The sequence below is a fragment of the Botryllus schlosseri genome, chromosome 16 (genome assembly GCF_051294905.1).
Source record: "Botryllus schlosseri isolate E-star chromosome 16, Bs_hap1, whole genome shotgun sequence".
In the NCBI taxonomy this organism is placed as follows: Eukaryota; Metazoa; Chordata; class Ascidiacea; order Stolidobranchia; family Styelidae; genus Botryllus; species Botryllus schlosseri.
Genome location: NC_137251.1, coordinates 14,738,805 through 14,755,906, shown reverse-complemented (window position 1 = coordinate 14,755,906; position 17,102 = coordinate 14,738,805). Strand labels below are relative to the sequence as shown.

At 40.0% G+C, this 17,102-nt stretch overlaps 1 protein-coding gene across 1 annotated transcript; it reads left to right on the top strand.

Moving 5' to 3' along the window:
- Positions 1-6,537: 6,537 nt before the first annotated feature.
- Positions 6,538-13,475, top strand: LOC145458729 (endoglucanase E-4-like). The gene is made up of 6 exons (XM_080337187.1): positions 6,538-6,581; positions 8,669-8,879; positions 8,975-9,119; positions 10,248-10,428; positions 12,460-12,659; positions 13,438-13,475. Exons 1-6 carry the CDS (start codon positions 6,538-6,540, stop codon positions 13,473-13,475), a joined length of 819 nt encoding a protein of 272 aa, XP_080193313.1.
- The last annotated feature ends 3,627 nt before the right edge of the window (positions 13,476-17,102 follow it).

Sequence of the window (17,102 nt, the reverse complement as noted above, 5' to 3'; positions counted from 1 at the left end):
ATTCGGGATGAGGACAACACGATTAAAAATTGGTATTTCTTTATGGGGCGCATCATTTTTCTCTGCTGTTGGCATCTGTACTGTGGGACTCAGATTACAAAGGACACTGCTGTATTAAAATCTAAAATCAACTTGCATTGAAGCGCGCCTAGCGCGAAGAAAATTTCAAGAATAATTGAAACCTCTCATTAATTAGGGAGTCAATTCGAAAATTCAATTTGCATAATATTGACAGCCGCCAACACATCCTGATTGAATTGAGTGTCAACGGCCGCATAATTTTTCTTCTACTGCCGCAGATTGGCCGCCCCAGGATTAAAGAATCGATATTGGGGTTAGTTATAGACACGGTAGCCTATTTGCTGGAAAACTATCTCCTCGTAAAGCATGGTCTCTTGGTGAGCCCAAAGTCGTTTATTAAGTCTCCCGGTCTTGGCAGTGGTAGGCCATTGCTCGTCAAAGCTATATGCCCATTCATATCAGCAAATTATTCCTCAATGGAATGATATTACCATGCCGAACCGAAGGAATAGTGATATTAGGCACAGAAGAATGGCTTACTTTGAACAACAACAACAACAACAATATGATTCAACTGAAATCAATTTCGGCATGGTTTACTGCGCGTTATTCTTTCAAAGTTTCTCCAAATCAAGCCGCGGGCCGCAAAATATGACCTCGCGGGCCGCATGCGGCCCGCGGGCCGCGTGTTGGTGACCCCTGTTCTACAGCAATGTGCATTTTTGTTTTTGTAGGCACGAGATTGTATGACAAGGTGGCGATTATACCTACAACTCTTTCAACTCATTATGAAGCTAAATTTCATATTGTTTATCCAGACAACAACTGTGCTTCCTCCCGCACAAGACTGCAGTGGACTTCGCAGTTTGCTTCCACCTGTAAGCCGGGAGACTTTTGTCAACTTTGTGCCCTCGTCGAGCTCAGGTACAGCTGGAAATAGCATACAGTTATCTCGAAACTTTGCGTTCGTGTTAACTATGTTGGTGGATAAGGTGTGTATTATTTAAGTTGCGGCCATAGCAGTCATGTCGTACGTGACAAAGACCAGACTGACTTAAATACAGAGGCGATCAAAGTAGTCAGCATTGCTAGTCAAGTAGAAGTAGAAGTATTACCGAATATATATACTCAATTCCAAGTAGAAGCAGCGATGTCCAAAATATGCCAAAAATACTTCAAGTAGATGTAGAAAGCGAGAGGTCGTATAATTATTCTAGTAAGTCAGGGATATCTAGATCAATATGTGCCATCGCAGCTAGCATAAAATGACTTGTGAAAATATGAATAGGGGTAATTTTCGAAAAAATACGCAGTTCCCAGGACAAGATATTTCGTAGGATTGTCATGGTTATTTCACTCGTAAAGGTGATGCAAACCTTTCCGAAATCTACTTCCTACTTCACAAAATCGAAAGTTTACAAAAGTAAGTAGTTTCGCTTTAAAAATCAATTAAGTAGAAGTGAAAGTAGTCTAAAAGCGTATCTACTTGACTCAGTAGTGCAAGTAGGCATACCCACCGTGAATTCCCCGAACAAGAAGAATTATATCGCTACTGACCATAGGGTTACCGTATTTTGGAATCGGAAAAGGACGCTTTTACCAAATCATAAAATTTGGTTTACCGAAATTGAAAACAGGGGATTTCGATATATTTCCAGGAATCTTGTGTTGACTCAAAAAATAAAAAAGGTCGTCACTTTGACTCGACTTACGAAATACCTACTCTTTAACGTTACTTTCTGGTGTTGACTAAAAAAAAATAGCCCAGCTGTCCAAGCTGCAAAGAAGAACGAATTTCCAATTAGAGGACGTTTAAGCGTCATCGGAGAACATATGCTAACCCAAACTGGCCACCTCAGCTGAAATGGTACGTTGTAGCCTATTTATTGCTATACAGGCAATAGGGAGCCAATCTTTGTTTTTAAATATGTTATTATTAATTGAATTTATAGTATCGATGATAAAAATCAATGGCTGGTACTTCACCGTTATTCGTGTAATGTACAGACAATTTGCAATTTGACTACAACGAAGTTCTTCACAAGTCTCTGCTATTCTACGAAGCGCAACGAGCCGGAAAACTGCCGATTAACAACCGAGTGTACTGGCGGGGGGACTCCAATCTCCACGATGGGTGTGACGTGGGAGTTGACCTGTCCGGTGGTTGGTATGATGGTAAGTGATTTACATGTCCGAGTATGTACGAGTATACCAGAGTGATTCATTTCTGAATCGAGTATTAGGATTCAAGTCGGGTCGAGTATTCTAGTATCAATCTTGATGACGTAATAACAGTTTGAACGTTGTGGACAAGTCAAATATGTACCCATTATGTTACCAGAAAGAGTATGACACCCTGGTAATGGTATGGTTAGGAGACGGCTTTGGAGTATGGTATGGGTGAAGGCTAGGGTTGGTTTTAGGATTACAAAATCCCATGCTCGGGTGTAGTGTGCTGAAGTTTTGTATGTGCAACTGTCGGGAAACCTTGAACAACATCGAATAGGCTGGAATAACCCTTATCATAGAATGCCTTGAGGACTAATTTTTGTACAGGAGCTGAAAATGTGAAATATGGATTTCCGCTGGCTTCCACTGTCACCCTACTCGCATGGGGTATGATCGAGTTTGAGGAGGGGTATCGCGACGCTCAGGAATGGAGTAATGCGCTCGATAATTTGAAATGGGGAGCCGACTACATCGTCAAGACTCACCCCTCTCCGAACATATTGTGGGGCCAGGTGAGGAAATCTATTTCAGTTGAATAGTATATTCATAATGAAATTAACCCGAGTATTTTCGGCTGACATTTGTCAGAGGTAATCGCCAGAAACTATAGTAAAGAATTGGAAAGAACATTGCATATCCACAATCATATCATCAACTATGACGTCACCGGTATCAATTTTCGAATAATCGGGGCGAAGAGATCGCTTAAACCCGAGGTGCTGCTTTAGATCTTGTACCAGTAGTTCTCAACCTTTTTGCCGTCGCGGACCCCTTTTAGACCTTCACGGACCCCTGCGGACCCCCTCAAGTTTTAGGTTAAATTTAACTCAATTATCGTGCAACCATCATCTGTCTTGTGCAAATATTAACTGTATGCTAGTGATAAACAGCAAGAACAGGACCTTTTTTTCTGAATTCTAAATCACATCATACAATTTGTAGAAATATTATTTGAAAGCGAATTCTGCAGCTGTATTTCTTGAAATATGTGGTGCCTTGTAATAGTGCCTTGTAAATGCAAACCTTCGATTTGATATGAATGAATTCCCATAAATATAGGTAGAGGAGAATGTAATAACAACGCGTAACGCTTCCGACGACATCTTTGAGTATGGTCGCCACATATATCGCAGGCCTACAACATATACGGCACCAAAGTTGAGAAACAAACGTATCACGTCCAGCCCAGTCATTTCTGTCCAGGAGCTCATTTTGAAGTTATTCTGGAATAGCGGTTATATGTGTGCTATATCATAGGAGAAGAGGGATTCTGTGGAGAGGTTTTGAATCTGTTTATTTGGACAGATTGCAAAACAAACTTCAGGAATTTCTAATTCAATCGACTGTTCATTAATTTGCTGAGACCGACAACTTAAAATCCAGAATTCAGCCTCATTCACCCTACTGCTCGCCAGCTATTAGATATTTTCCACAAACCCCAACACAACATCTTTAGCATAAAGATGTTTTTATCAGGAAGCTATTGAAAATTTGGCAATTAGAAGGAGTTTGCGCGGTGGGAAATTTCATCTCAGACGGCCATTCTGTTGATGTGAGTCCTGACGTTTTTTGAACTTTTGAAGCGAAACTGCCTCATGATTTTTCTAATTTAGAAAACTACAAACTAGGTTATCAATTATTTTGCAATTCTAGCGGTTTCGCGGACCCCCTGAAAATGCTTCGCGGACCCTCGGTTGAGAACCACTGTCTTATACGAACTCTTTCTGTTTCATAAAATGTGCTTTTAAATATTCAGTGAACCTCAGTTCCCGAACCCGAATAGTTGTATAACTCTCTTAAACGAGACAAAAGATGTAGCATCGTCGGAAGAGGCCGTGCTTTCTTGCATTTTCGTACCTTGGAGTTGACTTTAATCGAAATCCACCAACCTAGTTTCTGCTAACAGAAGGAGTTCATGTGAAATAGTACTGAGCCGAATTCGCTTCGATTATTCGAATTTACATGCCTGTGACGCCATACACGGTGACATACTAATTGTTCTTGCTAAACAAAGTTGCTTGAATGCTTGCTGGGATTGTTGATGTACAACAGGGATGACCAACTTGTGGCCGTAGAAGGAAATTTGTGCGTCCGTGGACACGTAATTCAATTAGTATGTATTGGCGGCCGTCGAAATACAATTTGAATGTACGAATTGACTCCCGATTTCTTGATGGATTTTAATTAATCTTGAAATTTTATTCGCTCTGTGCGCAATTCAATGCGACTTCATTTTTCGATTTTAATACAGTAAAGCCTTTGCAATTAGAGTCCCACATTACAGATTCGAACAACAGAGGAAAATGATGCGCCCCGTATAGAAATACCAATTCGGAATCGTGTACTACTCACTATACCGACAATCCTGATGGGAGGTCAAAAAATAACAGCATGGAAAAAAGTGACTTATAACAATGGGTCCACCCGAAGATGCATCATCATTTATAACTTGCTCTAAATTTTCGAAAACACCTCTCCATCAACTCTACCGGTGAATCTGGTCACATCCATGTTCTGATAAAGGATAAATGTTTGATAGTAATATGTAAAACTACTAATATTCATCACGAAATTCATGGGTAAATCTGAAAAATTTTCGCGGTTGGCGCGACAATGTCCGGTCACATAAAATGACCTGTGACCACTCGTGATTTCGGTGCGTATAGCAAGCCTATATGATTAAATAGACTAGTCCGGAGTGCACTAGAAATGGTCATAGACACTCTAAACATAGGCATTTGGTGTCTAGCTAGTTCATTACGAATATGCCCTGGAATGCGGCCGTAGGCTACATGAGTAGTCGAAATTAGGGCTGGACACAATGATTCGAGTACTTGAATCTGAATCGAGTAATAAATTTAATGATTCTAGTCGAATAGTAAAAGAGTCGAGTACTGAAAATATACGCTCCTCGCCCCTGAAAGTTCATTTATCAACGAGAATAATAGTTTCGATACTATTTTCCACGATTGGCCGTATCGCAGCATATGAAACATATATAACAAAGCTATGAACGTTTCTGGAAATAACACATGTCCGAAGTCATGATCATCCCAAAACATTTAATGTGATAGATAGCAGGCATTATATTCTTTGCAATGTCGTAAAATGTACATATCTGAACTTTTGCCGTATTACATTATGTTATGACGTCATAATGAGTGATATTCGAATACTCGACACGACTCGAAACATAATACGTGATTCAGAATCGAATCGCTCAGGTACTCGATTTTGCCCAGCCCTAGTCGAAATGAGGCCGTGAATGGCAAAAAGGTAGACTAGCCCTGAAAAATTCTTTGAATTGTCTAGCTGCGGGCGATTAACCCTGACGAGTGTCACCCGGAAATATTCAGGTTTGTTTTGAAATGCATATATTATTCAGCTGTATATTGAAGTTTTGTATTCTACCTTCTATAGTCCCTTCTCTTTATCCAACTAATAACTGATGTTGATTTGATTGAGATTTAACCGACACAGGTTGGCGATCCGTTGGAAGACCAAAAGTTTTGGACTCGACCTGAGGAATTGACGACACCCCGTACGGCCTATCAAATCAACGAGAATTCACCTGGTAGCGATTTGGCGGCGGAATCGTCTGCCGCTCTTGCCGCTGCCTCGATTGTGTTCAGCAACGATGTGCAGTATTCGAGCTTGCTCTTGAACCACGCGGTACAGCTTTATGAATTTGCAAACACGTACAGGTACGCATTGCAACTACGGAACCCATACATGGTGTATGGTTATTAGGGTTGTCCATAATTTGGAAAATTTCACAAATGAAGCTCGTCCACAAAAACGTTTAAAACATGACTGGCTTATTGTGAAGGTGACCGTTATAGTCTGCATGCCTTGTATTCATCGAGGGAAAGCACAAAAACACGCAAAGAAATATTGCAATGGCGCTGATAAGTGTCGCACGAATTTCTAGTTTCAGAATGGATGTGCCATCATTGAATACAAATATAAAGCTTAACAACGACTCTACTTTGCCTGATCGTATTAGACTCATGTCGTGGTATATAATTAAAGTCTTCAAAGGGCTGAATCGGTCTTTTATGCGTGGCACTTGTCAGATTCTTACAGCATCATGAATATAGCCGTAAGTGCTGTCAAAGTCCTCAAAAATAGATGTAAAGGTAAGCACAGACTATGCTGGTAGGGCCAGCAAAACTGCAGTTTGCTTGTATAGCTTAGCATGTCGCAAATGAATCATAGATCCATTACTGGCTGCATGACAACTAATGCTTGAATCAAATCAGACATGGATCTAAAAAAGATCTAAAAATGCATTCAAGCGATGCGGTAGTTACTCTTCTTCAGAGTTCCATGTAAGCTACCTGGTGGGTCCACATATCATCTTATGAGCATACAGGATTGTGTCCAGCATCCATCTCAGATGGTGTGCTGCACTATAGTTTGGCGATGACTAATACTTTACCTGTACCCAGAAAAGCAGGAGGAGTCGGCGTAATCGCAAGCATATCAGACTAGATATTTCTCGGATTTTTACTACAAGTTCACAATCATTCATTGTTTCACCTCTGCCATGTCTGCAATAGGCTATTGTTGCTCTAAACCAGGGGCGGGCAAACTTTTGGGCTCGCGGACCGCATTCAACATCTAAATCCATTCGCGGACCGCACTATATATTAAATTGAGATTATTAGCCAAAAGGCAATATTGTACTTTAATCATATAGCAGTGCTTCTTAAACTTGATTAGACTCGCCCCCTTTATGATAGAGAAAAATTCCGCGCATCCTTTATCGTGACATCACCAAATATCCAAGAGAGAAATCAGAATGCTATCAATCCCCACGGATAGTTTGATGTCATTGAAGGTTATGGCTGTAGACGAGATAATTACAAAATATAGACAATATACATAGCAATAACCCTGAACTGGAGGTAAATCGCCTTTTAGCGCGAAAATTTTTTCAGTTTACTGCGGCGTCGCGCCTCCTTTCAGATGCTTCCACGCCCGCCAGTTTGAGAACCACTGTCATCTAGTGACCGAAGAAATATGGAAATATTATATAAGTGGATCGTCCTCATCAGTAACCAGTTTGTAAAGAAAAACACTCGTGGATCGAGCATTCAACATCGAAATTTATTCGCCTGCTGCACTATATAAATTGAGATTATAAACCAAAACGCAATATTGATATTTTATTATATAGTGAGGATGTGGAAATTGTATACATTTTCATTTAAAACAAACAACCTTGGATTTGAGCATATGGTACACGCGTCAGAAACGAAAAAAATACATAACGGAAAGTAATGAAGCGCCTATCGGAGAGTCGCAACGGGTCATTGTTATGGCCATTGTGCTGCGGTTACCCGAATGTTCTGAACAATGCCGATATTTCAGACTTGGAGGACAGATTCTAGGTGGATCAGTGCCTGATCAATATTTTAATTTATATTTTCGGAATCGGTGCAACAGTAGCTTTCGATCAAGACCAGATTCAGTAATTTCTGCGCTCGGGAAGATAGCTTTTGGATTGCCAGAAATCCTACAGTCGCTTACGCAAAACAATTCTCTACTCCAGCCTCAGCGAAGCGGAACGAAGCTGCAAAATCGGTCGTTGCCGTTCCATGTTTAATTTCTATAGTCCGACAGTGGTGTTGGGGTTATGCTCTCGTCACCATCAGCAACAAGTCGCTGTCATTGACACCCAATTCCGAGAAGGCAAAAAAGTGAACAGCGATTTCAAAAGCCAGTGTGTTAGCAGTGTATATAAGTATTCATCTGGTCAAATCATCGTAATTTTGCCAATTCCATTGTTTGCGAATGTAGGTATTGATATAATCGAACTCTATGGTCCGTTATATACCGTAATTATAATTATGTATATAGGCTTCATACTTTAGTATTCTGGTGAAAACCAAGGGCATGAGATTCTGAGGTAACATTTTGGAATCATTTGACTGGTCCGGCCCGCTGCTGCTCTGCAGGTTTGAATCCGGCCCGCGACGCAAGTTGAGTTTGAAACCCCTGGCATAGGCAAACGTTATTTGCACTTTATTAAATATTAAGTAGTATAAATTTCATCCCTTTTATGTCTGAAATCATCATAAGAGCCCCGTGATATAGGGCTACCATATGTTCTCCTTTGGGATGATTTGTCCTCCATTTTCGGGAAATCGAAAATGTCCTCCGGTGACGCCTAAATGTCCTCTTTTTTATATTCGTCCTCCTCTATCACTTTGACAGCCAGGGTCATGGAAAATGAACAGGAAAATGTCCTACTTTGACCATCATAGCATATAGGTTAACATTGCATGTAAATATAAACAATAAACATTAAGCAAAAACCATATGGCACTCCAAAGCGCTCTCGATAAATCGAGTCATTGCCGAAGATTTACTACGTATTTATACTCTTGATTTTACTTGTTTGATTTACCAGAGGCACTTACGATACCTCTATTCCATCTGCTAATCGGGTCTACCCGTCTTTGAGTGGATTTCATGATGAGCTCGTGTGGGCTGCTCTCTGGATTTTCAAGGCAACGGGGAATGTGACGTATCTAGAAGACGCGAAGCAAAAGAGAGTGGAGTTCATTCTTTTCAAAAGGCCGTTCGACTTCTCGTGGGATAACAAACTTGCTGGAATACAGGTGATTTATCTTTCACCGTGGCTCTAAAATAGATGCATTCGTGTATATTAGATGTGTAACGCTAACTATATATTATTTCGGCACGACCATTGCAGGTTCTTATGGCAAACATTACCGGCAACGACACCTACCGCGGGGACGTTGAAAATTTCTTGAATCACTGCATCACAGGCTCTAGTGTTCCGCGCACTCCAGCTGGATTGGCTTACTTCTCAAATTTCGGTACAAACGGCTACGCTGGTATGTATAATGCTCTCAGTGTCAGCCAAATGACTTGACAAAGTCCCAAAATTAACGAGCGACTGCACGGTTTCGCTTCAAAGTCTGTGGAAGCGATTTAATTAAAATATCAAAGGCCATAAATTTTGCTATTCGCAAATACCTTAATTAGTGTGCCTTGGAGTCGACCTACACCAGCCAAGGCTGTATCAAAAAAAGGAGTTTGTGTATCATCTAAAATAGTGCATTGAACGCTCTCTTCTTCGGAATTTCATGCTGGTGACGTCAAATTTAGTGATGCAATTGTTGATATACAATGTCCTTTCCAATTCTCTACTAGCTGCTGGCGATTACCCGTGACGAATGTCAGCCGAAAATATTTGGGTTCATTTCGAAGTACTCAAATAGATTTTCACTACTTGTTCTACTTCTTCGTGTGGTTTCGAGCTTAGACTATACTTCTACTTCACAGTTTGTACTTTTTTGGCATACAATACTTACTTTTTACCTGCTTGGAAATTGCTTCTTCTACTTTTACTTGAGTACCAACGTTGGCTACTTCGACCCCCTTTGAATACTTGGGATACTAAGAAGTTAGTCTGTGTTACCTAGTCGCATACATTATGAAGGCTAGTGATGGAAGAAATTATATAGGTAGATCCAGGCTTGTGCAACTAAATAATTCTGGTTGTCTAAATTTGATGGATTAGACTAGAGTGAGGTTCCGGTAATCCAATTCTAATCTAATCTGTAAAGCGTTTCTATGCTCTAATTTTCATTCTAATCTTATTACTGGTTTTCCTAAAAATGCATCATGAGAATCATATAGTGGGAAACGAGTTAAGCTTGCAGCGCAGACATTTCCTATTCTCGGGCTTATCAAAATGAACCCTGATTTGATATGAACTGAACTTTTTTCAATGCCTTAGTTTTCGCGAATTCAGTAATTCTAATCTAATTAGGAAAAAATGTGTAGCTACAATCCTAATCTAATTCGGAAAAAGTGTGTAGCTATAATTTTGATTCTAATTTAATATGAAAAAGCTGAAAGTTTTCTAGTAGGCTAGTCTAAGTCCGGGTAGATCTACATACGGGGTCTGACGGAGCGCTGTTATACGTCCCTGATAACCAGTCCGTTTTAAATTTCAGCAAACGCAGCATTCATTGCATTAGTCGCATCGAAACTCAATCCGCTGCTCTCAAATCACCAGAGATACCAAGATTTCGCTGTAGCTCAAATCCACGCCATGCTGGGTAGCGGCGACGGCGGCCGAAGTTACGTGGTTGGATTTGGAAATGACCCGCCAACGCAGCCGTATCATGCTGCCAGGTATGATACTAATTAATGGCAGAGGTGGTAAGCAACGAAGTACTCCTACTTTTACAAGAGTACTAAAAATACTACCAGTTTTCATTTCTTAGGTATAAATAGGCTTAGAATACTTGATTTTTTACCCATGTGGAAATTCACGACATCCTATACTGTTTTTCTTACCTGCGCTCTTAGCGAAAAGAGAGTGTACTATTTCCACCCGTGTACCACCCCTGATATACTGGTGTGAATATACACCCATGACAGACGAAACCAGAACCTACCTCAGACTTATACCGCCGTATAAATCTAGTACAACATTTAATCCAAACTATGCAGGCACGTAGAAACATAGGATTGTTGACTGCGATATAATTCTGTTTTCATGTAGGCTATACCACCCTTTTCGTCTATTCGGGTGTGAACACCTGTGATTGATAGATCAGAGATGCCATTGCAATATTGGATTCTAGATTGACTTCTGCATAGTAAGGAAGGAATTCTGCAAACGATCTCTTTTGATAGCCGGTCCTGTCATCTGGAATAATGTGCCCATTACAATTCGTGAACGAAGCTTCAACGGTTTTAAAAAATCACTGATAGACTATCTGCTGGACCCTTCTAATCAACCTATTGGTCTGTAATTGATGCACTGTTGTTGTTGCTGTTCTAACATGGCTTTCTTATGCGTATGATGTTCGTTTAAACCGATCTCTTTTATTTTTGTGTTTTTGAAATTTATCATTGTGTTCGTCTGTCTCGTGAGTTATAATTTGTATGCTCTCTGGGGAAGGGATTGACTAGATGACCTCTCGGTCGTATCGTCCCTTCCCTGTCCATACCGATTATTTGAATGTTTCAAATTTTCCTGGTGAGACGAATTTAATAAATGATCTATCTATCTATCTATAGCCTATAAGTATATATGAAGAGCTTCTTGGTGGAACAGAACTCTAATATACAATTGAATAGTATATTCATATTGAAATGAACCTGAATATTTTCGGCTGACACTCATCAGAGGTCATCGTCAGCAACTAGTAGAAAATGGAAAAAACACTGTGTATCAACGATCGTATCACAAAATATGGCGCAAACAGCATGAAATTACGTAAATATATTAAAACCCGAAGCTTTTTCAGCTTACACTCTTCAGGGGCAATCGTCGGTGAATAAGAAATTTCAAAAAATTGCATCCAACTACATTCCATGCATCCGATTATTGCCCCTCAAGAGTGTCAGCTCAAAAAGCTTCGGGTTTTAATATATTTACGTAATGAATATATTAATAAAACATATTTTCAAGTTCTGTACCCCAACAAGTGTCTTTAAGTATCTTAAACTATAACAGAAATTGATCCTTATGCGTGTCTACCCCTATCGAACGATTAATTGCGTTTATTACAAGACCATGTCGACGTTGCCCCTAAGAGAGGGAATTAACCAGTAATCCGCAATCAAAACAAGCATTACACTCGTCATATCTCATCATATCCCACACTCATGATTATCGATCTCGCTGGGAACAAGACACGTGTTTCAAAAGCATTTCGTTGAGCAACACCGGGAGAGCCGCAGAAAATTATTGATTACAGTGGAAATCACATTCGTTATTTCGATTTTTGTTTAAAAGGCAACCCGCGATCATTCATTTCGACTTAATCCCTTGCAAAAAATTTGAACAACCAGGGTATTCTAATTGGGTACTTAGGTCTTAGACTTATTAGAGCAAAACGTCGGTAATCTAATTCTAATCTAATTGGTGAAATGTTTCTGTGCTCTAATTTTAATTCTAATCTGACTTCCGGTTTTCCTGATAATGCTGAAAATTCCCATGCTTATGATGATGAACTCTGACTTGATATGAACTGAACTTGGTTCAATTTCCATGTTCTCGGTCTATTTTTGAAAAAACTGCAGCTATAATTCTAATCCTAGTGTAATTTGGGAAAAATTATGTAGCTATAATTCTAATTCTAATCCAATTTGGAAAAGATGAAAATTTTCAAGTTGTCCAAGTCTGTCTTGCAACGGTGCATTTCATTACAGCTCTTGCCCGCAATGGACATCCCCGCCACCAATTTGCGATCAGTCAGCTTTTAACTTAGCTGGTCCCAACCCACATAAGCTGTACGGAGCACTAGTGGGCGGTCCCGATCAAAACGGCAAATACAATATCGGTCGAAAGGAATTTGCGAATAATGAAGTTTCGATCTATTACAATGCGGGGTTTCAGTCTGCCGTCGCAGGTATGTATGGGTAATTTATGCTATTTTGACTTTAATACAATACTATTTGAGTCGTGACCCTAAGTGTATTAAGTCATGCTCGGCCACAAGTTCTTGATTGCTATCGCAAACACTGTTCAACGTTATCTGTAACATCTGGGTGTTTATGCGTGCAAGGATCTGTCGCATGTTTTGGCGCAATTTCGAACCTAACATTAGTTAGATCAGTTCCGAGTATTTTGACGGCTGTGTATAATTTCAATGATATTTTGAGTGAGCAATTAGACCATCTGGTTAAAAACGACCATTCGGTATAGGCAAAAATTAAGGAAACCGCAAAGTATTCATGATCTGAGCATGAAAAATTAATTTGATTTGTTGCTTTTGTGTATGCTTTTGTAACTTTGCCTGAAACTATACTATATACCAAGTACTGCAAACATCATCAACCTCGAAAGTAACAATTCCGCTTTCGTTTTACCTGTCGGCAGAAATATGCCCTCTCTTTAGGTGCTGCAAATATGGTAATGGTAGGCGTAATTTTATGTTCTTTTGGCTTCGATACAATGCTATATAAGTTATGTCGCTAAGTTTATAACAAGTCATGCTAGGCTTGATTATAACCGTCAAGCTCTCCATACGGTGTGTAATATTTGTACTGGTATTAGTTAATTGCATTTTGAATAATGTGTAACATTGTTGCCTACATCTTCACAATATTGCCGACCATCTCTCCGCTATTGCGTGCTTTCGACTAAACAGTTACGTGCTTAGTACAACTCATGAGTTTTCATTTCAGGGTTGAAGTATTTTGTGAAGCGCTCAAGAAATCCATGATCAGAGTGCCTTCGTGATTTTACCGTCGATTTTCGAGTGCTAAATATCTTGAAAAATAAATGAGTAAATAAAAAAGTGCAAAATGTTTAGCGATGATGCTGAGCGTTGAAAAATGAATGAGAACAAGCTAACGATGCAGGTGTTCCATGCTATTTTTCGCAAGCATTGCATATGTATTGTACGATGATGCATACAGACAGTATACAGGTTCGAGTGGGACCGAGGTATAAACTGCGTATTCCTTTCCTACCGTATAAAACAAGTTCACTGTCTATCAACTAGCCTATAGCTGCCTATTCTTGTTACATTCATAAAACACTACACGTTTCTTAGTATCATCACCATACTTTACATACCTGGGCCATATCGGAAATATAAGACTCATTTACTGTGTAGCGTGAGATACGTGATTCGCTTTTATTGACAGTACTTTAGGAATACTTCGATGGTTCACAAAACTATGCTTCACAATTTCGCGGTATTTTATTGATTACTGTTACCATTATGCACGACGATGTCAACGCGGAAGAAATTTTCTATTACAAATTGCCAGAGCCCGACCGATGTCGATACAACCGATAACCAGCAGCTTCGCCGATTACCCCTATACATTCAGCCGATATTCGAATATCATGGCGTCTAGCTTTAGGCGCATTTCTAAAACTTCAAAGTATTTATTAGAATGGCTTCACAGCTGCTGCTACGCTGGGGCACGATATAAACTAGAAATACTGCATCTGGAAATTTGAAAGTTGCAAGAAATACATCAATATTTCCAATCTGCCGCAGTTGCAGATTATAGTTCCATAACTCCCATGCTGTGACTCCATTAAAATTGCCGATATTGTTTTACAAATAACGGCTATTTCACCTCGTACTCTTGATCATGTTGATAATGTCGTCTTATCTAGGGTTACCATATTTTGGAATCGGGAAAGGAGGATGGTTTTACCAAATCAGAAAAGTTACTTGAACAAGACTGAAAACAGCCGATTTTGCTATTTTTGCAGTAAAATTTGGTGAGTCGACTAAAAAAAAGGTCATGACTTTCGTTCGACTCCCGATTTACACACTTTTTACTTGAATTTAGTGGTGTTGATTAAAAAAATAAAGGTCGTCACTTTCGACCGAACCACGAATTTCCCACTCGAATGTCCGTATTTGCTTTTTAACGTCGTTTATGACCTATTTCACTCGAATCTCTCCATTATCTTAGCTGTAAAAGCTGTAAAGGGGGACGAATTGCCAAAAATGAGGACATTTAGGCGTCCTCGGAGGACATTTTCAAAATCCTAAAAAAGGAGGACAAATCCTCTTAAAGGAGGACGCATGGTTACAAGGGATGGTGTGATCGTGGGGTTCGCGTTCTGTGTGTGAACTAGGGATGGTGTGAACTTCTGAAAGGTTCGGGTTCGTGTGAACGCGAACCTTTTTGAAAGGTTCTGTGTGAACACGAACGTGAACCTCGTGACGTCATATTGCTAATTCCAACCCTATCTTTCAATGAAGTGATAGCCTGTACAGTGTACACGATACCTAGCGAAGACTCGGGCCACATAATGTCACATTGCTGAAGTACATATTGGCGTTTTAAACGTCGCTAAATGTATCAAACGCGGTTATCAAAGGATATAATATTCTCATAAAATCAATACATTCCGTCGCTTTGCCAACAATTTCGACGAGGACTTACCAGGGAATATAAGACCTTAACGGTCTTAGCCAGACCGGACAATGTGTTAAAAGTCTGAGTATTGCTACATTTATATTGAGCAGAGTGTAAAACGGGTTTCTATACTCGCTACCGATACCATAAACAACAAGTTATATAACAGTAGCCAGCACCTTAATCGCACGGATTTGGTTTTAATGATACAGTAACTATATGAAGTCAAGATTGATCCCGTACGCCCGCTCGATTTTTTACATCAGAAAACGATATCAATGTCCTTGATTGGTTGAATAAGCATCATTCGCTGACTACGTATATCGCTCGTGATGTTGTGTGATTGCGGGTCTAGCGCACAGCAGAGAGTCACTAAATATTCTCAAACGGAAAGCTGGATATTTCGAGAAATTTGTTGTAACAAAAAAGCAAGTAAAACTTTTGAGGTTGTCAAGGTGCATGCTCGTCTAGCGTTGATTTTTTATGCTGCCAGCGCCATGCATAGTGTGACCCGCAGTTGAAATGCAATAAATTTGAACCAAAGATCTTATAATGAAGTGCAAATTACAATGTATTACAAAGGTTCACAGTGCAGAACCTACCAAGGTTCTGTTGTGAACGCGAACCTCTGAATTTCCGAGGTTCACACACAGAACGCGAACGTGAACCTCACGTTCACACCATCCCTAGTGTGAACCTCAGAAATTTAGAGTTTCACGTTCACAAACGAACCTTGGTAGGTTCTGCACTGTGAACCTTTTTGATTTATTACAATTTTTCACGTCATTATAACATCTTTGGTTTAAAGTCTTTGCATTTCAACTTCAAGGCGCTGGCAGCATAAGAAAATCAGCAAATCAGCCCTGGACGAGTAGGGATGGTGTGAACGTGAGGTTCACGTTCGCGTTTTGTGCGTGAACCTTGGAAATTTAGAGGTTCGCGTTCACAACAGAACCTTGGTAGGTTCTGCAATGTGAACCTTTTTCATATATCACAATTTTCACTTCATTATAACATCTTTGGTTCATATTAATTGCATTTCAACTGCGGGCCACTCTATGCATGGCCCTCGCAGCAACAAAAATCAACACTATAAACGAGCATGCACCTTGACAATCTCAAAAAGTTTTAGGCTACTTGCTTTGTAACAAATGTTTGCTCGAAATATTCAGCTTTCCGTTTGTGAATATTTAGTGTCTCTCTGCTGTGAGTTTGACCTGCAAGAACACAACATCACGAGCGAAATACATAGTCAGCGAATGATGCTTGTTCAACCAATCAATGAGATTGATATCGTTTTCAGATGCAAAAAAGCTAGCAGGAGTACGGGGCAATCTGGACCTCATATCTTTACTAAATCACGAAAACCAAATCCTTGTGACTGAGGTGTTGGCTACTGCTGTAAAACTTGTTAATGGGGTAATATCGGTAGCAAGTAGAGAAACCAGTTTTACACTCTGCTCAATATCAATATAGCGATACTCAGACGCCGAATACATTGTCCGGTCTAGCCTAGACCGTTAAGGCGTAAGCTTATATTCGCTGGTAAGTCCTCGTCGAAATTGTTGGCAAAGCGACGGAAGATATTGATTTTATAGGAGTATTATATCCTTTGATTGCTTCAGTTGATACATTTAGTGACGTTGAAAACGCCAGCATGTACTTCTGCATTGTGACATGATGTGGCCCGAGTCGTCGCTATAGGTATCGTGTACAGTGTACACTGTACATTAATATAGGCTATCGCTTCATAGACAGATAAGGTACGAATTAGCAATATGACGTCACGTGACGTCATGAGGTTCACGTTCGTGTTCACACAGAACCTTTCAAAAAGGTTCGCGTTCACACGAACCTGAACCTTTCAGAGGTTCACACCATCCCTATGAACGAGCATACACCTTGCCGAAAATTCTACTTGCTTTGGTTTGCTCGAAATAGTCAGTTTTCCGTTTGTGAAT